A 23122-nucleotide genomic window follows, 5' to 3' on the forward strand; every position below is an offset into this window, starting at 1 on the left:
GGCCCCCCGTGCCTCCGTCTGCAGACAGCTCAGCTCTCCTCCTTCTCGCCTTCCTCCTTCTCGTCTTCATCGTCTTTTTCTCCCTTGAGCTTCTGGCGAGCGAACTCCTCGATGACGATGTCCTCCTCGCTGCAAGGAGCGCGGTGAGGTTGGAACGATTGAACCCCACCCCAAATCCGGCTCCCCCTGCAGACACCCTGCGGGCGTGCAGCCCAAACTGGAGCTGGGGAGCCGGGGGAGGGCCAGCAACTTTGGGGGGTTTAATTCAAGGCAGTGTTTTACAGTGTCAAGGGGAAAAAGGAGGGGAAGGGAGCTACAGTGGTGACAAAGGGATTCGTTACCTCCTTGCAAAAGGCAAGCCGATGACAGCAAGGGAGAGCCACAAAAGGAAAAGATGGAAATGAAGAGTCAGCAAAAACAATTCCAGGAGTGTGTGAATATGAAACGACCTGGGGAAATCTATGGGCTGTGATGGTGGGGGCAAACCAACAGCTTTTCTTCTCTGTAAGCCTCTGTGTCCTTGCTGAGCTGAGGCAGTGCTGCAGACTGAGTTTCCAGGCTCCACACCCCCATGTAACACCCTGCACTGGGGCACGAACCAGACACAGAAGCAGGGTCTGGGAGCTGTGAGAGCTGTGGGGCCGGCTGGTAGCACTGGCTGCCATGAGTAGGCCTACATCCTATTGTGTGTGCCATTGTAGGGGATGCCGTGCTGCCTGCTGTGACACGTGCACAAGGCTTGCTGGCATGGATGTTCTAATTTAAGAGCACCTCCATCACCCGAAATGGAATATCTGTGATGGGTTTACGCAATTTGCATGTTGGAGGAAATGCAGTCTGAGGTGTAAGTAAACTTACCTTGGTTTATCTGTGTAGTCCATTTGTAAGCACAGCGTGGGAAGGCAAGGATTGAAATAGAGATGTTTATAGTTAATAAAGAAATGACATTCAACAGGCATCTCAATGCTCAGGTGCTCTTCTGGACAGCCTGCCATGTGTGGGTGGCAGCAGGGAGCAGAGCTGCTCCTCCAGCACGCTGTCTGGTCCTGAGCAGCACGTGGCTGATGAGTCACATGTGCCTCATTTTCTGGGGCACTTCAACCAGCCGTTGGGACTTTCCAGAGCCATCAGTCCTATCAGTTCCCCCTTGAACAGGAACTACATTTTCTTCCCTGGTGTTTCGGCAGCATGTCAGGTGCTACTCACCGTCCGCAGGCTTCGGGTGCATCAGGATGACGGGCAGCTCAACACCGACATCACTGGAAGCAGAAGCACTTCCTTCAGTGAACCCACCCAGTGCTGCACGATGCTGGCCCCGGCTCTGCACTGTGCTGGCACTGAGCGCTGTGGGCAGCTCCCTCCTTACCTGGATGTGAGATCCCCCAGGATGCTTTGGCCATGGAGATAAAGGAAAGAAAGCAGCAAAGGAAGAAGAGAAGGGTGTTGGTTTTTTAGCTTTGAAATAAAATGCTTTATAATAAGTGAAGGGCAGTAGTGGTGGAGACAGAGAGGATGATGTGGACCTCAGCAGCCTCCACAGTCCTTGGAAATGGGCAGGGAGAAAGGAACCCACAGCATGAGCTCCTTCTCATTGCATCCATCCCCTTGTCACCAGCCCAGTTGTACAAGACCCCAATGCACGACCCAAGAGGTGTCCTTGCCACCATGCCCACAGAGCTCACCCTCCTCGGGACACCACCAGGTTGACCTTCACTTTATAGGACACCAAGATCCCCAGCACCTCCTTGTCCATGCCGGGTCTCAGGCTAGGAGAGAGGCAGAGCAGAGCTGTGACATGCAGCCAACCTCATGACCCCCAGAGCAATTGTACTGATGTGGGGTGCACTAGATTGTACTGCAAAGCAACGTGGTGGACAGAGAGAAGGGAAGGGTGATCAGTGGCTGAGGCCACAGCTTCTGGAGGCCACTTGAGGTGCCTGAGCTGAGATTTGCTCTGATGCAGAGGCTCTTACATGGTGGTGGAGGCCAGGTTGGTGTCCTCGTGCTTGAGCTTGCCATCAAGAGCCAGGCCTCGCTTCTCCCGGTTGGTTGAGAGCGTGGGGGTGACAGAGTACGTTTTGGAGAAGGTGGAGTTGGCTGCCACATTCTCACTAGAAGGGTTGGGAGAGGAGAGCTCAGAGCCAGCACCCAGCACCCCCTGATCGGTGCTCAGCATCGTGCCAGTGTGACATCCTTCCTGCCCCATCCTCCCCTCCCTTGCAGCTGCCTGGGCTCATTTCCTCCTTTTGTTCCTTCCCACAACCACTTCTTTTTTTCTGCCTTCCCATCTTTGCTCTGTCACTCCTCTTTTTCAGGAGCACAGAGACCTCGTCTGACTGCAGCTGGGCTCAAGATGCAAAACGGGGAGAGGAAGCAGCCTGGGGGCAGCTGTGCACCTTTCCCCAGGGACGTCCCCAGGCTCAAGCTGGACTCTCAGTGTCTGCAGCCTTCCCTCTCCTCCACTTCCTCACATCTGCACTTCTAACCTTGTTCTTGCTCAGTGTAAAACCATCATTGCCACCAGCTTCTCTTTCTCCCCCTCCCTCCTCTCCCCAGCTCTGTTTGCCAGCTCCTTTTTACTCACTTGATCTCCTCCATGCACACAGTCTTTGAATATTTGTCCAGTGAATAGAGAACCACATCTGTGATCTGATCAACTGGAGGCACACAGGAGGGAGCAGCGTTGGCATGGTGGCAGAGACCCAGGCCCACATTCCCCCTCTCCAACCCAACACGGGGGTTCTGGGACAACTCCTCTCACCTGCAATCTTAATTTTTTTCACGATCTTGTTGGTAGTGTTGTTGATATTGACAGTCACATTGATGGGTTCTCCATGGTAGTAGATCTGCAGTCAGAAAAAGCTCAATTACGTGGCCAGCAAATGAGGTCGGGGCTGAAGAAGTCCCGGTCCCCATCCCTGGGAACACACATGGTAGCAGGAGCTGGGAACAGCCCCCCACTGACCTCCTTTTCCAGGGTGGCCTCGAGGTGCAGGGGCTTGTCAGACATCATGAACTGCCGGGTGGTCTCTGACTTGGGCCCTGGGCCTGTCTTCATAGGTGCAAACTGGATCTTGCGGATGACGAGGCGCACTGAGTTCCTGCAGGGCGAGAAGCTGTCACCCCCTGGCCTCCCTAGGCACGCATAGCTTGTCTATGGGGGCACCTCAATTCCTCCATTCAAACAGTGCAGTCTACAGGCTGCTCTGAGGATGGGGTGGACACAGGCATAGGGACCGTCACCCTTCCTTTAGGCAAAGTCCCCAACCCAAGCATGACACGAGCAGGCATTGCAGCCTTGTCTCAGCTCCAGAGGTGATCACCCCCAAATGGCTCAGTTGTTCAGTTTCAGGGCAGTGGAAATGGATGAGGGTTCCCCTCTATTTGAGGGGAATACATACCGCTTGTGAATCTTCTCCTCCAGGTTTTCAGCACAAAACCCTTTGACCTCGAAGTCCACGCCGCAGGCCTGGGAGGACACGTTGGGTTACAAAGAGGCTCTGAGCTGCATGAGGTTCAGATTTGTTCCCCTCCTTCCCCCACCACATCCCTGCGGATCCCAGCCCTGCTTCCAGCTGTCCATCCCTTCCAACCTCTTCCCCATGAGAGAGAAACAACCTGGGGACAGGCTGGGACAGCATCTGACCTTTCCCACGTCATCCGGTCCCGGCTGGAGGGTGACCGAGCAGGGCAAGTTGGTGGCAATCTGGGCAGAACAGAGACAGAGCGCAGACAGAGAGCGTGCCCAAGGATGATCCCCATTGAGATGCGTGGTTGGGAAGCACCAAGCAACCCTTACCTCAAAGGTGAAGGGGTAGGCGTTCTCACCAAGCTTCTTCAGCAGCTTCTCCTGCAGAGAGGTGAGGGTTTTGGGCACCTGCTCAGGCACCGGTGGGAAGATCTGCGTGGTCAGGACGTAGAGGTCCTTCCTGAAGGTCAGTCCAATGACATCCAGGTCGTCTCGGCCGTAGCGAAAGGCGCACGTGAGCGTCACATAGACTGGGGCCAGCGTGGGTGAGAATGGAAGGGAGCGAGGAGGGAAAGGCGCAGGGGAAGGATTGGGAAAGGAGGAAAGAAAGACAAGGTGTGTTTGTAGCTTATTGACATTGAAAGCAGATCTCAGGCGCCAAACATAAAGTTAATGAGATTCATCAGGTCTCTTCAAGGCATGGCTACCTACAGGGGTTGTGTCCCTGCCCTGCGTAACATGGGTTTTTGTGCCTTAATACCTTTTCTGTCCTTTAGGTACTCCGGGTCGATGAGGCAGACGCCATCTGCAAATAACGGGAGAGAAGAGGTGGTGAAACTGGGTGTGCTGGAGAGAGGGAAGGTCCTTGTGAGATGCTCAGCTAGGAGGAGGCCAGGAGAGCTGCCTGCATGGGGATGGTGACCCTTCCTTCAGCATCTCCACCCCCAGGGCTTACTTGCAAAGGAATTTTGCTTTGTAAGTACTGCTTTAAAGATATTTGTAGGAAAATGAGGTGTTTGCTCCTCTGGAGTTGCCCTCACTCCTCCCTCCACACAGAGCAATGTTCGAGGCCACTCACTGCCAACTGCACCCCGGGAACCACACTCACCCACAGCGTCCACCGACTCCACGTGGTCCACAAAGTCCCTTTTCCCCAGGTAGATGGACAGCTGGAGGAGCCCATGGCAAACGGAAACAACACATCAGGTCAGTGGGTGCTGAGCTTTGTGATGCTGCAGGTGTTTGGTGTGAAGGAGCAGGCATTGCATCGCAGGAATTGCATGTGTTTTTTAAAACACTTGTTTGAAAAGTGACCCCAGTGATGGCACCATAGCAGGCATAGGGGAATCAGGAGGTTGCAAAGGGAATGGCAACCTGGGCTGCGTCCCCTGTCCCCCACACTGAGGCCCCTGCAGCCTCACCATTGGGCACCACCAGCTCATGTGCACTGGGGACAGACCCACATGTGCCTGATGGACTCACCTTCCCATTGGGACTGGTCTTCTTGAATACCCTGCAGGAAAAGCACAGAACAGTGGTGAGGCTGGGGGCAGCGCTGCTCTCTCCCCCTAGAGGAGCATCCTCAGGAGCTGTGCCCAGGCAGGCAGATATGTCCCAGCCTTGGGATTCGGGCTTACTTTGATCCTTCTGCCATTGTAAGTCAGGTGCCACACAGCCAGGAACCTGCAGGGAGAGATGGGGGAAATGCTGGAGATGGGAACAGGAGCCCCATTGGCCATCACCAGCAATGGGGACTCAATGGTTCGTGTGCCAATGCTCTGCAGAACCCTTAGCAATGGCCCTCCTGGGGGTTGGCACTGTGAGCAGCACGGCTGGGGGCTTAGCAGGGCTCAGATGCTCTATTTGCATCCAGAGCTGCCTTGCTCCCTCAGGACCTTATGGGGTTGGGGGTTCACCCCAGTGATGGAGCTGCTGGAGACTGCAGCTGCTGGGAATTTGCTGCCATCACCTGCAAGGAGGAACATACTCACCGTGCTCACTCACAAGACAGTGAGGAAAACCATGGGCAGGGGAGCCCAGTGCCATTCAGAGCCCCATCCCACACTCACCAACAGCCTCAGGGCCAGCAGTGGGACAGGACTGAGCTCCCCTCGGGGGCTGCTGCTTTTTGCTTGATCAACATCAGCGTCCAGAATTAAACGGCAAATGTCTCGCTGATTGTTGGCTGATTTGTGGGGAGATCAGGAGGGATGAGCTCTGCTTCTTAAACTTAGGCAGCTCTGACATTAGCTGGGCTTAAGGCCAGGCAAGATTTTAAGCCCCAGGAGCGCGTGGGCAGAATCACCCCTTTATGTAACCAGTGATGGTGGAGAGAAGGGAAAAGGCGATAGAGAGGGAGTGGAGGGAAGATGATGATGTTCTTCCCCATGGAAAAACAGAGCGTCAGTTCCAAGCACGGGCTCTGGAATGGCCTCAGGTGGGCTGTGGGTCTCGGACATCCTAATCCACAGGATTCCTTGGGAGCAGCAGGTTGAGGTGCTGAGGGAGCACGATTTGCGTGATGGGGAAAGGGAGGATGAAAGGACAGAAAGGAGAGAAGAGCTGAAGCCTTCCTTTGTGTGCCAGAGCTCCAAGAATGGGCACTGGGATTCCTGGCTTGGCCAAGTCCTCCTGCACTAAGGATGCCTACACCCATACTGAAACCCACCCAGCTGCAGGCTGCCCTCCTTCCAGCCACCACTCTGCCATTGACATCCCTGCCCGTTCAGCACAGCAGTGCTCACCTGGGGTTGGATGCACGTTCTCTTCTTCCCTCTCCTGCTTGTCCTGCTGCCACCTGCTCACCACGGCTGCTCCCAGCTCTGTGGCCTCTTATAGCCACCTGCTCCCACCCCGAATCTCGCCCACCAGGCTTTGGCCGGGGGTGTGCCATGTGTGCACTATGGGAGAGGTATTTTGGGGCTGCAATCCTATTAGTTTCTTAACCAGGGAGATGCTTTGTGAGTAAGAGTGGGCTATAAATGGGGTGGTGGCTGGAGCCCTGGGAAAGCAGATTATGGAGATTGGTAAAGCTTAGGAGTGAAGTGATGATAATTGGGGTGGAAGCGCCTGGCAGGCAGGGTGCAGGCAGGGTGCAGGTCCTCACATGGTGGTGGATGGGATCAGCAGAAGGGAAGGAAGGGGCTTCCCGGTTGGATTCCTCCCTCGTGCACTCTGTGGGGCTGCCATGATGGGGCCAGGCACCTCCTAAATCCTGCTGTGGGTATGGGACAACTTGGGAAGGACCTTGAGCCCCTCAGGACCCAGAATCAATCCCTGGGCAGTGAGCGGTGGGTGCATCCCTGCCACCTGGTCCTGCCCTCAGCACACAGACACATGGTGGTGGGAGAATAGGAACCAAAGAGAGAAGGCCCAGGAACAGTGGTTCACGAGATGATGGTGTGAACGCACCCACGAGGGCTGCTCCCTCACCAGGCTCCGTCCTGTGGTCATTTCATAACGCTGCAGGCTGGCCTCACTTTACCCAATTAACGTGTTGTTAATTCAGGGTGCACAGCTGCAAATAAGAAAACTGGGGAAGTACCAAGTGGGTCCATGTTGGGGACTGCCGTCCTGTAGTGTGGGGGGACACACGCAGGAGGTGGGGATGGACCACCCCACAACCACCCCACTGAGCACACAGCAGTGCGGGGCTGCAGCTGCCAGCACGTGCTGACCGGGTCCAGGACTTGTGATCTCTTTAATTGCACACACAGAGCTGCTTACGCTGCAGATTAGCAGGCACTATTTCTGCCAAGGGCAGAGGCCACGTGAACTGTGATCTTCCCAGTGGTGGAGGTCTGGGTGCAGCCTTACCTGGGTGCCTGCACGCGTCGGTGTGGCTGCAGCACAGGCAATGGGACACCGGGGTCCGCAGCCCCGTGTTTGGATTGCTGGGCGATGCCCTTCTTCTGTTTGATGAATGGCACGAGGCCTTACCTGCAGCTCCCCACACTGCGTGCTGCTCCACTCACGCACGCACTGCTGCAGGGCAGGCTGGCAGACAGACAGCAATGATTTCCCAAAGCCCCTGGCAGCGTCGTGCCTTCCTGCCCTGAGCTGGATTAGGTGCTGTGGTCAGCACTAATCCTGCCTGCCGCCGGACCCGCAGCCACAGGAATGGTTAAGTAACAGCTGAAAGCAGCACTGGTGGGAGGGGGTCTCCAGGTGGTGGAGTCCCCAGTCACTGCCCCATGCCATGCAGCTGCTGTGCTTGGGACAGCTGAGGGATGGGAATGCCACCAGCCCGTAGCTGATATCCCCAAAACAGGTGGTGGCCCCTTGAGGTGACCAGGTTCCTCCTCGGTGCCAGGAGCTCAGGGGATGCCTTGGAGAGGTTTGTGCAGAGGGTGGTGGGGATGTCCTTGTGCCTGCTGCTGCTTGCTGCAGGGGGTGCCCACGTGCTGGTCTTGTAAACTGCCCAGAGAAAATCGTGCGAAGAGCAGGGAGGAACCAGGCTGGCGTGGGTGGTGAAGCCCCCATCCCATCTCTCCTGCAGCAGATGGTGGCTGCAGCTTGTCTGTAATTAACAGTGCCGTGGTGCTAATCACCCTAACGCAGCCTTGTTGGCAGCTGCCCCGCGCAGCTCTTGGCACGTGGGGTCTGCTTACTGCATGCCACGAGGAGCAAAACCTCAGTGTGATGGTCCCCACGCCCTCCCTGAGCCCATTGCTTCCCCTCTTCCTGAAGCCAGGGCACCCCTGAACAGGATGAGTGAATGCAGCACTGGGTACCTACTTTTCTCACCCACCCAATGCCCACAGCATCACCATCTCTGCATGGCTGGAGCTCAGCCCCACACTGTGTGCAGGCAGCCCCATGTGCAGGCATCCCCATCACTGCCAGCCCCGGCACAGCACAGTGATGCCGTGCAGCCCTCCATCCCCTCCTCTGGGTACAACTGTGGGGTGGGGTCTGGGATTGCATGGCAGCAGGGTGGTGGTGCTTGGGCAGCCCCCATTGCGCTCAGGGCCCTGCATGGCTGCCGGCTTCCTCTTGCCAGCAGGGCTGGAGTGGGAGGAGGAGCGAGGAGGCTGTCCCAGATGTGGAGCGAGCAGAGCGTTAAGGAGGAAGAGTGTGGGCAGGCGCAGCAGTGCAGAGCGGGGCTGTGAGAAGTGGGCTTGGCTGCAGGGGACGGACAGTGGGGGCACAGGGTGTGCAGTGCCATGTCTGCGAGAGAGGGTGAGTATTTCTGGTGACATACGGGATCCCACGTGCTGCCGGGATGTCCGTGTGGCTTCATGCTCGTGGTGCAGCAGGGCAGGACGCTGGTGGGGTGATGCTGCCGCGGGTCCCTGATCTGCCCCTCTGTGCTCCCCTTCACTCTGCAGGCTGCAGCCACCCATGATGAGGAGCACCCGGACCCCCAGCTTCACCCCACAGCTCCCCCAGACCCACTCCTGCTGCACCGCCCAGCTGGGGGGATCAATGCGAGGCACCCTGTGAGCAGGAGCTGCACATCGCCCATCGGGACCCACAGCCTCCGGGCCCCCACCTTCCCCTTCCACGGCAATCAGTCCATGTTGGGTGGGGGACACAACGCAGTGCAGCTGACATTGTGCCACCCACGAGGATGGCAGCAGCAAGCTGGTACCACCGGGACATCAGCAGGGTGGTGGCCGAGGAGCTGCTGGCCAAGGCTGGGCGGGATGGCAGCTTCCTGGTGCGGGACAGTGAGTCCATCGCAGGGGCGTACGCCCTGTGCCTCCTGTGAGTTCTGCCTTGTTTCTGCACTTGGCTTCTTTCTTGTCCCCAGTCCTTGCAGCAGGGTGGGGGGGATGGAGCGGAGCGACAGCAAGGCAGGGCTGGGGTTGCAAATCATTCGACAGCAAAAAGGATGTGTGCAGGGTGCAGCCACCACTTCTGCTTTGCTCGGCAATCAGTGATGGGGCTTTTTGGGTGATGCCCAGCTCAGTGTGAGGTGGGGGGCCCTGCAAAGCTCCCACCCCACATCCATGGGCCAGCATGCTGTGCCCTGTGGGGCTGCTCACATTCAGGTGCATCTGAGTGCTTGCCTGGCCCCTGCGTGGGGTGGAGGAAGCGACCAGCACAGCTCACTCTGTGTGAATACAAACATCCCCTCTGCGTCCAGCCTCTGGCGCGCCAGCATCCGGACCACAGTGCCTGCTATTAACTTCTCAGCTGCCAGTTTGAGCAGCCCCAGCACCTAAATCACTGCTGCTGCTGGAGGCACAGGCTTGGGCTGAGGTGGACCTCCGCTACAACTGAGGGACATACTGCACAGATGTGTTGGAGGTGCATGGACAGTGCTTCTGAGGGTTTAGAAGGATGCCCCCCAGTTCCCTATGGCTTTCCTGGCCAGGTGCATGGTCCTAATGGCAAACACATGGTGCTGGGGAGCATGGGCTATGGAGCAGGCACAAGGTGACAGCTTCATTACCTGAAGCAGGAGCTCAGTTCCTCTACCTGCAAAGTGCACAGGGTGCAGATGCTCTGCTCTCCTGTAGGTTCCAGCGGCACGTCCACACCTACCGCATCCTGCCCAACGATGAGGGGCTGCTCTCCGTCCAGGTGAGTGCAGGAAGCAGTGCACAGAGAAGGGGGGCATTCACCCCCACCTCCAACTTCTGCACAGCACGTGGCGAGGTGCAGTCTGCAGCTTCCCGCACGTGGTGAGCGGTGCGGTTTGCTTTTTGCATAAATGCAACAGCACAGGATGTGCGAGCTCTGCACCGACCCTTTCTGCAGCGCAGCAGCCTGGGAGCGATGCCATTTGGGCAGCCCCATGGCCGCCCACTGCTGCTGCTCCTGGGGGAGGCTTTGTGAAAATGCTGTCTCCTGTCTGCCGCTATCCCTGCTGTGAGAGCGTGCAGCGCATCCCCCATTGCCCACAATGAACCTGGCTGGAGGCACCTGGCTTGTGGATGGGGTACATGGTGGCCACCGTCCCCTCTGCCCCCCCCAGACCATACAGGGTATCCAGGCCAAGTACTTCCGCAGCCTCCCTGAGCTGATCAGCGCCTACCAGCAGCCCAACAATGGGTTGGTGACACCGCTGCTCTACCCTGTGCACCAGCTCCGGGAAGCAGCTGATGAGGACTCTGGTGAGGGCATGGGGGCAAAGGGTTGGGGCTGCAGGCAGAGAGGTGATGGCACTGAGCTGGGATCTGTGCCTGCAGATGGAGAAGATGGAAGAGGTGGCCATGTTGGCAGCATGGTGCCCACCAGGGTTAATGCAGAGAGCACAGGGCCTGGTGCTCCCCCCACCCGTCCCCACATCTCACAGCAGCTGCAGCTGAGGCTTCAGGAGCAGATCCACAGCAGGTAATGCACCGGGGTGGGCACAGCATAGCAGGATGGGAGTGGCACATCCCAAAAATGCAAGACCAAGAGGATGCTCTTAAGGGTGGCTGCCCACATCCAGCCCTGCTCATGCTGGAGCTGGAGCAGGGCACAAGATGCCTTCCCCTGTGGTTTGCAAATCCCGAGCTGAGGCTGGCACCTCTCTGAGCCTGGGTACCTCCGTTCCCAGCCACTGCCCCCCCTTACAGCCCATCCAGTGACTTCATGGGCTTCATGGCTGACTACCTGACACAGCACCTACCACTGGACCTGGCTGCACTGCACAGTGGGCACCCGCATCTGCGCCATCTCAGTGCTGCTCTCGTCACCGCCTGCCGGGGGCTGCACAGGTGAGTGGCACAGGATGGCAGGAGGAGGGCAGGGCTGAGGGACCGCCTGCTTGTCCCTGTCCCTGTGCATCTCCAGCTCTCATGCTCCTCTGTCTCTCTGCAGTGAGATTGACTTCACACTGGCGGGGCTGGAGACTCTGGCCAGAGTGTTCGAGCCTCCTGTGTCCCCACGCAGTCTGGCCAGAGAGCAGGTGAGCCCTGCAGGCTCATCCCACTCCAGGGGCTATGGGTGGTTTTGGTGTCTGAGGGTGCTGCACGCCTTGTGGTGCTCTCTGAGCACAAAGGAGGGGATGAGGTCCCCACTGGGGACAAGGAGTTATGTGCTCCCAGTGCAGGAGGGGGCAGCAGGTCCCTGCCAGCCTTGGGCACACCTGAACACAACACCAGCACCAGTCCTCTTCTCCAGGGCTTCCCGGCCAGCAATCCTGACCTGGAGCTGCTCCTCAGCAAGATCTCAGCTGTCAACCACCTGCTCTCATCACTGGAGAAGAAGGTGCCCACATGCTGCCAGCTCCTTGCTGTGCTTGGCCAACTGGTCAGCTAATTAATCCCTCCAGCACATTGCTGCTCAGCTGCACAGCCACGCACCCCTGGCCTTTCCCCATGCGTAGGGCCCCTTACCCCATACTCCCAGTGACAGCATCTCTCCAATCTGGGTACCTCAGCCACCCCCAGGCTGTCACCACCATGTCCCCATCTCTCACTCCTCCTGCTGGCAGGTCCTCGTGTCACTGCAGGACACGGTGTCACGTCACAACCTGGCACTGCCCAGCCCTGCAGCCCTGCCTCCAGACACCAAGCCCATGGCCACGCAGTGCTTCGAGGTGAGGATAGGGGACGCAATGTGGCCCTGGCGTCTTTGTCACCCATGGGTGGGGGCTGACCCAGGAACCCCCCCCATCCATGCTGCAGGTGAAGGTGGGCAAGTCGCAGCGCGCAGCCCTGACCGTGGATGTGGAGGAGGGCACAGTGAGCATCACCAAGAGGGGCAGTGGGTCCCCAGAGGAGGTCATCCCGCAGGACAAAAGTAAGTGGATGCTGCCCCCCAGTTCTCTGCATGAGGCATTTGCTGGGCTGGGCCTGACTCCATGGCATGGGCCGCACACCGAGCTCTGTCCCATGCCATGTGCTGTCACACAGGATGTCCCCCTGTACCCCTCATGCCCCACATTCAGTCCTGCAGCTAATCAAGTACCAGAGCGTGCAGGGCAAGGTGAGGCTGGTGTACAATCGTGACCTGCAGAGGAGCCTGAGCAAGGACTTCATCTTTCCCAGTGCAAAGGTGAGCAAAGGTGGCTTTGTGGGGTGATGTCCCCCAGCCTCTCTCCCCCAACCTCCTCAGAGAGGCTGTTTTGGGAGCACAGAGCCATTATTTAGCCGTGCAGGGAATAGGTGCTCTTGAGGTCAAGGCCAGCCCTCTGTCAGCTCTGGCACCTGGGTGCTCTTATCCCCCTGATCCTGTCTGCTTTTGAGGCTTCTGTGCAATCCTATACCTGGGTCCAGCCCCTGAGCCCTGTATGCCCTGAGCCCCCTGCGTTGCTCCCAGAAGCGAGAAGCCTTCTGCCAGCTGCTGCAGCTGATGAAGATCCAACACTCCAACCTGGATGAACCTGACCTCATCTCGGTTTATGTCGGGACGTGGAACATGGGTAAGTGACCTCCATGAGGTCGTGTCATCCTGGGGGATCTTCACAGCCCACTGCAAACCTGGGACGGTTCAGAAGGGTCTGCGGGGAGCTGCCTTAGGACAGGCGAGGTGTGAGCTGGTCCTCAGTGGGAGGGAGAGGCTGTAGAAGTCCCCATCATGGCCATTCGTGGTTTGGAGTTTGCTTGCCCCATTGCTGTTGGAAACATGAGTACCTGGAGGGCTTTGCAGGTCTGAGATGGGCATGGGTGGACCACGGTGCTGGTGTGATGCTTCCCATCCCCAGCAGGTACTGGGGTGGAGGAGGGTGCGAGGCAGTCACTTGCTGTCCCCATCCCCAGGCAGCACACCACCGCCCCGCTCCCTGGCCTCCTGGCTGACCTCGAGGGGCCTGGGACACACACAGGACGAGACCACTGCCTGCATCCCACACGACATCTACGTCATCGGCACACAGGAGAACTCCCTGGGTGACCGCGAGTGGGTCGAGTTCCTGCGCGCGTCCCTGAAGACGCTGATGGCCATCGACTACCGAGTGGTAATGACCAACTTCTGGGGATGCTTTGCCTTCCTGCCATGTGGGAGGTGGGCTGACTGCCCCGTCCCGCAGGTGGCCCTGCAGTGCCTCTGGAGCATCAAGATGGTGGTGCTGGTGAAGCCAGAGCACGAGCGGCGCATCAGCCACGTCCACACCTCCAGCGTCAAAACAGGGATTGCCAACACTCTGGGTAAGGAAGAGATGGGGATACTGAGCTGGGGGGCTGCCCCAGGGCACCTCCACGCCCCTGAGCTCGGTGTCCCCACAGGGAACAAGGGGGCTGTGGGTGTCTCCTTTCTTTTCAACGGGACTTCCTTCGGTTTTGTCAACTGCCATTTGGCCTCGGGCAGCGAGAAGACCCACAGGTGATGGGGACACCGTGGGCTGGTGTGGGGTTACCCCATCCCCCTCCTGCCTCAGGGGCAAGGGGTGGCCCCACGATACCCTGCAGTGGTTGACACGTGGCTGCCATCCCCTCCGCACGGCACAGGCGGAACCAGAACTACAGTGACATCCTGCGCTCGCTGGCACTGGGCGACAAACGGCTCAGCGCCTTCGACCTCACGCTGCGCTTCACCCACCTCTTCTGGTTTGGGGACCTCAACTACCGCCTGGATATGGATGTGCAGGTGTGCATCTGTGGGGAGCTGGGCTCAGGGTGTCAGCGCCAGTGCTCACTGCTCCTCCTGTGCTTGCTCAGGACGTCCTGACCCATGTCACTAAGAAGGAGTTTGGCATCCTCCTAGCCATGGACCAACTCAACATGGAGCGGGAGAAGAACAAGGTGTTCCTGCAGTTCCGTGAGTGTGGGGCTGCTGGGCTGCTTGCTGCCTTCCCAGTGGAAGCCAGGGACTTCCAGCTCTCTGCCAGTGCCACCTCCAGCACTGTGTCCCTGCACGGCTCTGTGCGAGCTGCCAAAAACCTGGGGAAAGTCATGCGCATCACGAGCCCCTCCTGGGCAGTGTCCCCACAGCTGGAAGCATGTGGGCAGGGGGAAACTCAGGACCTGACCCCATTGGAGCAGTTTGCACCTCTGGGGACAGTTGGAGATGCTGGCTTCATGTCATCTGTGTGTCTCGGTTCCCAGGAGAGGGTGACATCTCCTTCCCACCCACCTACCGGTATGAGCGGGGCTCCCGGGACAACTACATGTGGCAGAAGTTCAAGACCACAGGGGTGAGTTCCTACATCACCGGGATGTGGACACAGATAGGGGATGGGGACAGTGGGACAGATGGTGCTAGACAAGGTGCTCAGCCTTCCCCTGGGGGGAGGTGAAGGTTTAGGGCCACTCTATACATTTTCTTGGTGGCGAGGAAGAAGCAGGCTAGGAGAAAACATCCTGACCCTAAGAGGACACCTATAGCGGTCGCTTTTCTCCTTCCTAGATGAGGATCAATGTCCCCTCGTGGTGTGACCGCATCCTCTGGAAGTCTCTCCCAGAGACCCACCTGGTCTGCAGCTCCTATGGTGAGTGGCACCTGAGGATGGGGCTGAGCCCCGTGCAGTCTCACGGCTCTGGCAGCCCATCAGCTGCCTCTCCCCATGCCAGGCTGCACTGATGACATCGTCACCAGTGACCACTCGCCCGTCTTTGCCACCTTTGAGGTGGGTGTGACGTCGCAGTTTGTACCTAAGAAGGGTAAGGACAAGGGGACGGGGTCTGACCCCCACTGGGATTCGGCCCCCATTGAGAACCCCCATGTCCTGCAGCTCCTGGCACTGGCCCCGAGCCCCTGGCCTGCATCGAGTGGGACAGCATCGAGGTGATCGTCAAAACTGCCAGCCGCAGCAAGTGCTACATCGAGTTCCACTCCTACTGCCTGGAGGGTGAGGTGCCCTGCGGCTGCAGTGCTGAGCAGGGGGGCTCGGTGCCTGGTGTGGGGCTGGAGCTGTCCCCATGGCTCTCCCCTGGCAGAGGCACAGCGCAGTGGGGAGAACACCTCGCAGAACTGCGACGTCCCCGGCTTCCTGAGGATGTGCTGGTCAGCAAAGCAGCTGCCCGTGGTACGCACAGCACAGCGGGGAGGGCTCAGCATCCTCCCGCCTCCTCGTTCCCGTCCCTCCCCCCCTGCGTGGTGTGATCAGCCCCCGAGGACAGAGGCGCTCCTTACCGCCCTGCCCCTCTCACTTCGTGCAGCTGACCCCCATCCTGCCCGACGTGGAGTACCTGGGTGACCAGCACCTGCTCCTCAGCATCAAGGGCGTGGAGAGCTGCGAGTCGTACGGTGCGCACGGGATGGGGACGCGGGCAGGGTGCTGCTGGGTGTGGGGCTCACCGTGCTTCGTGTGCAGGCGAGTGCTGCATCGCGATGCGATCCATGATCGGCAGCATGGCCCAGCAGTTTGAGACCTTCCTCTTCCACCACGGCGAGGAGACGGGCTCCATGCGGGGCCGGATGAAGGTCCGCGTCCCCAAGGACAGGCGCAGCACCCGCGAGAGGCTCTACGGTAAGGTGCCACCGTGCCACCCCACTGCTGCCGTGTGCCCAAGTGGGGAGAAGTGACACTTCTGTGCTCTGCAGAGTGGATCAGCTTTGAGGAGGAGGAGGATGCTCCAGCAGAGGACTCCCCACTGTGCCCCAAGCCGCTCCTCAGGTACCCCCTCAGGCTGGGGTCCATCCTCGTGCCCCATCCCCAGGTGACGCTGAGCCTGGTGATGCTGTGCCCTGCAGGAGCCGTCCCCGCAGCCTCCCAGAGGTGACCAGCAGCTACACCAACCCGGCCTACTTCATCTTTGAGGGACTGCCTGCCACGTGGGCTTTGGGTGCTGACACACAGGAGGACAGCCCCGTGCGGGGTCCCCCCCAGGCATGGACCCCTTTGCCCTCACCCTGCAGGTCCCTGCTGAGCCCTCCTGGTGTGGGCAGGCAGAAGCGCCCCAAATCGGCCGTCCTGGTGAGGGATGTGCCGGAGGGTGGCGACTGCTCTCTGACAGTGCTGCACATGGCCACCGACCTGAGCCAGCTGGACCGCATGCTCCCCAGTGGTGAAGGGCATGGCCACCAAATGCTGCTGCACCAGAGCCACAGTGCCCCTCAGCCACCCCCACCACGCTGCCGGCGGGTGCCGGGGCATGGAGTGAGCGCTTACCAGCATGGCCACCACAGAGAGGTACAACCGTGGGATGTGCTTTTGGCTAAGGGGCCACCCCCAGAAGCAGGGCCACCCCCAGAAGCACCTACAAAGGTGTCCCTTTGTAGAGACACCAATGGGGTGTGGATGGCTGAAGGGTGGCGGTGCTGGGGTGCACGGTTCATGCAGGGTGGGGACACAAAGGTGGGCATTTCTGCTGTCACGGGGCTGAAGCCTTCCCTTGTTTTTCTTTCCCCAGTGGTGCTGTGACAGGTCCTGCAGCGCTGGTGCTGGACCAGGCCACGTTGGAGTGCAGCAGCGTGAGGAGGGGCTGTGTGCACATGGCTGGGACGGCACTGAAGTCTTCAGGTACCCCCCAGCCCTGGAGCTGGCAGCAGCAGGCATGGAGCAGGGCAGCACTGCTGTCCCCAGGGTCCCCAGTAGAGCCCTGCGCCTGGGGGAAGATGAGAGGTGAACCCCTCCATGCAGGGTACAGGAGGCTGGGGAGACAGACCCACTGTGTGTCCCCAGATCTTCATGGACACCCAGGGGGTCCCCACTTATTGGCAAAAGGGTCTTTTGCTGTATGTGCAGGGATGGCACTGAGCAAGACGTGCTGGGAGCTGGGTTGCTCAGCCTTGCACATGTCCCTGCACCATGTAAAAGTGCATGGGAGCCCCTTAGGGAGCCAGCAGCATTGAGCCCACCCCAAACCCAACACCTAAACCTGCGCATGTGAGACTGGAGATGTCCCATAGTTGTTCCCTTGCCGACTCAGTTGGCATCTCACCTGACCGTGGCCAGCACCCTGATGTGGAGTGAGTGACTGCTGTGCCTCTGCTGGGAAGTCTCATGAAGTTCCTATGGACGTCAGATGGATGCTCTCGGGGTGTCACTGTGTGTCTCCATGGCCCTCCCCAAAGCAATGCAAAGACCTTGCTGATCCCTACCAGCAGGAGGGGGCACAGGATACACTGAGGCCCCTCAGGACAAAGGGACCGCTGGACTTTTGGTCCTTGAGGCCCTGCACACCTTGGCAGGGCAGTTCCCCAAGGAGCTCTGCAGCAGCTGCTCCTGAGGTTGCGTCCTTTGGGGTGCACTGCGCTGTTATCACCCAGAATAAAGTCTCAGGGTTTGGAGGACGCTGAAGTGTGCACGTACACACATTGAGGACAGACGTCTGCTCTGCCAAGCCACGGGGAGCCCCGGCACGCATCTGCGTGCTGCCGAACCGCAGGCTGCTGCTGCTGCTGCCCGCTTTGGGGACACGATGCCCGGGCCGGCCTCAAGGTGGCAGTGGCCGCCTTTCTCCCCAGGAGAGCCTCGCAGGGCTGCGGTGCCATCCTGCCCCCGAAGGAGAAAGGCCGGAGTCCCCAGGGTTGAGGGCGCTTGGTCCCCAAGGGAGAAGAATGCTCTCACCCACGGGATCGCGGCCGGTTCCCATCTGCAAAGCGCCGCGATCCCGTGGGTGAGAGCATATGGCGCCCACGGACAAATGGGACGCGGTGCCCGTGAGTGGCAGACCGCAGCCGTGGGGCTGAGGTCCCCAGTAACCGAGAGGGAAACAGACACATCTCACATCTCGCATCTCGGGGGCTGCATCCAGTCCCACGGGCGCAGGGCAGGGCAGGACGGCAGCGCAGCAGCGCTGAGCCCCGCAGCGGCCCGCGGGGCAGGCAGGGACGCCGGCACGGCGCACAGCGAGCAGCGGGTTCCTGCCCCCGCCTCCGCCCACCTCCAGCCCTGCCTCTCACAGGCACTTTGCTCCCAGCGTGGAAGAGCACGAGCAGGCACGACGCGGGCCGGCCGGGCACGGCGGCATGGCCGTGGGCCCTATGGGGGACGGGTGTTCCCTGGGGGAGCCCTGCAGATGAGAGTCACCCCATCCCTGGAGCGGAGGTGAGGTGGGGGTCTTGGGGAGGGCAGCAGCTGGGATGGTCCCACTGTGATGTGATGACCGTACAAACCTAGCCAGGCTTGGGGGTTCTGGAGATGCAGCTTTGGCCCTGAGAAGATTGGCAGTGACATCCAGGGGGTGTAGGATTGGGATGGGGGGAGGGTGGGGTCAGTCCATCCCTAAATCTCTCCTTCCAATCACACCACTGCGAACCTCTACCACCAAAAACCTTTGTATGTCACGGGGCAGCCACCTCCCCTCCTTCATCTTCCTTTGCAGCCCCCAAATGCCATCTCCTTTGAAGACAAGGCTGGCCCTGTGGCTGCTGCAGCTCCGCTCGGTGCTGCAAACTGGCGCGGTGGAAGGGCTGAACAGAACACTTGAGGACGAAAAGGCTGTCACCTCCATCCTGCTGACACCTGGGGGCACCTGGGCAGGCTGCAGTGGGGTACTGCACAGCCCCAGCACCACTGCCAGCCCCAGGAAGGACGGAGCTCGGGCAAGCAAAAGGGAGCTCAGAGAAATCAGGTCACGCTCCCCTGGTGCCAGGGCTTTGACTGGGCTCACCACGTGGCGATTAGGGACAAGGGTCTTCTGCAGGATGTTTTGCACAATTTCCCCTTGTTTTGCAATTTCCAAGGGTTTAAGAGAGAAGAAAAGCCCTGTGTTTTCCCCGAGCCCCTTTGGCTCACCCAGCCAAGTTCCCCTCTGCAGTCTGTTCCGTGCCCCATCTTCAAAGGGCTGCACATGGTCCAGATTCGTGCCCTGAGGTTGTCCCCAGCCCCCTATTCTCTCTGGCCATCATCCCTGTGTGCCACCAGCTGCACTCACAGCAAGGGGAAATACTAGTCCCCACACCACAGCCCTGTGCATCCACAAAAGGGGCAGGGCAGAACTGAGCATCACTTCCCTGGCCCTGCGTCATCCCCTGCCAGCTCCCAGCTGGGCTCAGAGCCTCACCGCTGCAGGTGGTCCATCCAGAAAAGTGCACAGAGAAAGCAGTGGCTGCAAGAGCCTCACTGGGGCCATGCTCGAGGAACACAAACAGCAGTGACGTGTCCTCGGGGTGGATGGGCGTAAATCAGAGCCCTTTAAACCACTGCCTTTGATCGTGAGTAAGATGAGGAAGTAGGAAACCCCGAGTACTGAGATCAAGATTGTCGGATGTCATCTTCTTTTGCATTTCGGTTTGTCAGTGGTTTTCCTGAAGGCAGCTTGCTCAGGAGCAGCCAAATCATGCTGCCGCTTGCAGCCGGCCTCAGGTTTCACCTGTTTTATCACCTGCCCTCTGCCCTGAGCCATCCGGCACCGCATTTTCTTTGTGCGTTTCTTACATCAGATGTCTTTTTTTTTTTTTAATTGGATTATTCAGATCATCCTCGTTTGTCGGCAGCTTCGCAGAGATTGGCAGCGGTGGCCGCAACCTGAAGCACCGCCGCTCTTACAGGGCTTTGTGCTGTGCTGCTCTGCCATCCTCAGAGGGTGGGAGAGGAGAACGGACCCCCTGTTCCTGCTGCCCCCCTTGGTATTCCCAGTCCCTACAAGGAGAGCAGAGCGAGGTCCCGCTGTTAATGTTTGATCAGGGCCTGCCTCTTGCTCTCTGAACTCATCCGGTCATTAAGCCGTTCACAGCAGGAAGGGGTGCTGGGTTTGGGCCCAAAGCTGAGCTCAGCCCAGAACTCAAACAAATTGCTGGGCTGTGAGCGGAGCTGGTGCCTGGTCCTGGTGCCATTCGTTACTTTATGATCATCTCTGCAAACAGTGGGGTGCCTCTGCGGGACGATGGCTTAACGGAGCCACGGATGTGCCCTGGGGAGAGCCCTGCCAGCTGTGCTCACTGCGAAGGAAAGCGGTAAAGGGGATGGGGGGACAGGAGCATGGGGTGGCACCGCTTTCTTCTCACCCCTCCCGAACCAGCATCCTGCTTCACTCCCTGAGCCGAGCTCTGCTCCATCCCGGTGCCCACCTGTAGATCAGCACTGCCTTCTGTGAGCCCTTCCCACCACCAGCAGCCCGCGCTGACTTTTAGCACAGGGGAGGCTTTTAGCGCAGCCAACCCCTGCCCAGGGCAGCTGCCCCGTGTCTGCTGCAGCAGCGGGTGCTGAACTTTAGACATCTCCAAAGGCGAGTGCAACCGTTTTACAGCTTGCCCTCGCTTTTCACCCCCGGAGACCAATTTGCTGGGACGATGAGAATCCCGGCCTTTGATCCGAACAATGTGCAAAGGGGGAAATGTCCCGATGGCTTCGAACTCGCGCTGTGTCGGGCTGGGGTTTGGCACGGGAGCAGCTCCTCTCTGTGCAGCTGAACTCATTGCTCTCCTGGGGAGGAGAGCCGGCAGCTGGAGGCCCCTCTCTCCCAGGAATGCCCTCCCAAAGGCTCCCCTAACAGCCCCCCGAGGATTTCTCAGGGCCATCGTACCCCTCCAGACAATCCTTTCTTCTCCTCCCGCCTTTCTTCTGGGGAGGACCCCTCTGGGACTGGCGGCATTGTCACGGCGGTGCCAATTAGGCTGAGCCGGCTTCCAAGAGGCTGCGCTGGCACCGTGCAGGAGCTGCTGTTGCTGATCAAGGTTTCATTGTTTGCTGCGCCGCGGGTCTGCTGGCTGGCCTTGGGCACCCTGCCCGGCTCCACGCGGTGTCACGGCGCGCTGCTCCGAGCTACGATCCGCGGGTGTCACTGGCAGGGCTCCGGAGGGGAGGACGTGTCAAGCCCAAACCCAAGAGCTGAGAAAAAACAGAGAAGCATCAAAGTGGCCGGAGCTCCTGGAGGGGGGGAAAATCTGGCATCTTTGGCCGCCTGCCCCGCTTTGTGCCTGACAATGGTCGGGATCAACAGCTAATGTGTTTTTATTAACTGCTCCCGCAGCTCTGGCTGGGAGAACATGGACGCTCCGGTGAGGATGTTCTCACTTGCCCCGTGGACGCCGACGCCGACCCCCTGGCTGGAAGGGAATAGAACCGCTGCTGCGGAGGCAGAGTGCGTCTTCAACGAGGAGTTCAAGTTCATCCTGCTGCCCATCTCCTACGGCATCGTCTTCGTGGTGGGTCTGCCCCTCAATTCTTGGGCCGTGTGGATTTTTGTCTCCAGGATGAGGCCTTGGAATGCCACCACCACTTACATGTTCAACCTGGCTATCTCTGACACACTCTATGTCTTCTCCCTCCCAACCCTGGTCTACTATTACGCTGACCGCAACAACTGGCCCTTCGGGACGGTGCTCTGCAAGATCGTGCGCTTCCTCTTCTACGCCAACCTCTACAGCAGCATCCTCTTCCTGACGTGCATCAGCGTCCACCGCTACTTGGGCATCTGCCACCCCATCCGCTCCCTCAAGTGGGTGAAGACCAAACACGCGCGGCTCATCTGCGTGGGTGTCTGGCTGGTTGTCACCATCTGCCTCATCCCCAACCTCATCTTCGTCACCACCAGCTCCAAGGACAACACCACCCTTTGCCATGACACCACCAAACCCGAGGAGTTCGACAATTACGTGCACTACAGCTCCTCCGTCATGGCCCTCCTCTTCGGTATTCCCTTCCTGGTGATTGTTGTGTGCTACTGCCTGATGGCCAAGAGGCTCTGCAAGCGCAGCTTCCCCAGCCCCAGCCCCCGCATGCCCTCCTACAAGAAGCGCTCCATCAAGATGATCATCATCGTGCTCACCGTCTTCGCCATTTGCTTCGTGCCCTTCCACATCACCCGGACCCTCTACTACACCTCTCGCTACTTCCAAGCTGACTGCCAGACCCTCAACATCATCAACTTCACCTACAAGATCACGCGACCCCTGGCCAGCATCAACAGCTGCCTGGACCCCATTCTGTACTTCATGGCTGGGGACAAGTACCGGGGACGGCTGCGCCGGGGGGCAGCCCAGCGGCCCCAGCCTGTGCCCACTTCCCTGCTGGCCTTCGTGTCCCCCTCCGTGGACAGCAGTGTGGTTGGCAGTTGCTGCAACAGTGACAGTCGAGGGAGGGACAGCGTGGAGCAGAGGTGGGCAATGAGAAGTGAAGTGAGACACAGCACGGAAGCCCTGGTCCCACAAACCTGTCTGAAGCACTGACCATGGGTCTGAGGGAGGGTGGCCATGGGGTGCATCCCAGGTCACTAAGAAAACATTTGTCCCTCCCCAGGCATGCACAGAGTGCTTGACCATAGAGCACAGTGAACGGACTGACATTAGGGACAGAGGAGGAGCAGCTCTGTGTCAGGTGGTGATACGTGGGGACAGCAGGAATGGTCGTGGTCCTGGCCAGGGTCTCTACTGAGACTTTGTCACTCAGTCCAGTGCCGCCAGCACTGAGGGCTCAGTCTCCTGCTGATGCAATGCCCTGCACTGTCCTCAGGGTGGGGACACTTGGGGGATGGGCATGGAGCCACATTTCAGAGATGTCCCCCAAAGCATCTTGGGGGAGGCGGTGAAGGGCTGTGCTGCTAATGGACCCCAATAAAGCACTTTTCCCTTTTCCACATGCCAAACTGGTCCTCCCTGTATCAGGAGGAAGAAGGAGGACATATTCGTGGTGAGGGTACAGTAGCGAAGCCCCTTCATACTACGACATAATCTGGGGCAAGCTTGGGGCCATGGGATGGGGAGGGTGGCACCGGGATGACAAGAGATGGGTGGTGAAGACCTGTAGGAGAATCTGCCTTTATGGGTGTTTCCTCTGTAAATATTTACCCAGTTATGTTTAACTGTGGATCTGCGTAAAGACAAGCAGCCTGGAGATGCTTATCAGCTGCATCTCGCGTCAGCCCCTGCATGGGGCTGTCCCTGCCCCTCAGTGCACACCCAGCCCATGCCTGGGGAAGGAGATCCCAGAGCACTGGCGCTGTGTCGCCA

General features: G+C 59.1%; 3 protein-coding genes across 3 annotated transcripts; 2 read left to right on the forward strand and 1 right to left on the reverse strand.

Moving 5' to 3' along the window:
* Window positions 1-29: 29 nt before the first annotated feature.
* Window positions 30-5123, reverse strand: ARR3 (arrestin 3; the record flags this gene model as incomplete). The annotated part of the gene is made up of 15 exons (XM_079541859.1): window positions 30-129; window positions 1203-1259; window positions 1367-1390; window positions 1683-1766; window positions 1974-2111; window positions 2585-2657; window positions 2762-2846; window positions 2966-3101; window positions 3402-3469; window positions 3647-3706; window positions 3800-3999; window positions 4230-4274; window positions 4578-4638; window positions 4952-4982; window positions 5107-5123. The coding sequence occupies 15 exons, from the start codon at window positions 5121-5123 to the stop codon at window positions 30-32; spliced, it is 1179 nt and encodes a 392-aa protein (XP_079397985.1).
* A 3918-nt stretch (window positions 5124-9041) lies between these two features.
* LOC306951280 (phosphatidylinositol 3,4,5-trisphosphate 5-phosphatase 2-like) lies at window positions 9042-16854 on the forward strand (the record flags this gene model as incomplete). Its single annotated transcript, XM_079541751.1, has 26 exons — window positions 9042-9178; window positions 9937-10000; window positions 10395-10533; window positions 10609-10753; window positions 10981-11121; window positions 11225-11312; window positions 11528-11614; window positions 11841-11945; window positions 12034-12148; window positions 12297-12403; window positions 12668-12774; window positions 13112-13304; window positions 13377-13494; window positions 13573-13669; window positions 13795-13933; window positions 14005-14104; window positions 14392-14480; window positions 14693-14774; window positions 14857-14946; window positions 15018-15134; window positions 15223-15311; window positions 15445-15532; window positions 15600-15755; window positions 15830-15902; window positions 15980-16418; window positions 16639-16854. The coding sequence occupies 26 exons, from the start codon at window positions 9042-9044 to the stop codon at window positions 16852-16854; spliced, it is 3321 nt and encodes a 1106-aa protein (XP_079397877.1).
* Window positions 16855-21160: 4306 nt separating this feature from the next.
* On the forward strand, window positions 21161-22283 carry P2RY4 (pyrimidinergic receptor P2Y4; the record flags this gene model as incomplete). Its single annotated transcript, XM_079542087.1, is given in 2 exon segments — window positions 21161-22251; window positions 22253-22283. Coding segments are annotated over 2 exon segments (1122 nt in total).
* Window positions 22284-23122: the final 839 nt, after the last annotated feature.

This window comes from Tetrao urogallus (genome assembly GCF_951394365.1).
Source record: "Tetrao urogallus genome assembly, chromosome: 13".
Classification (NCBI taxonomy): domain Eukaryota; kingdom Metazoa; phylum Chordata; class Aves; order Galliformes; family Phasianidae; genus Tetrao; species Tetrao urogallus.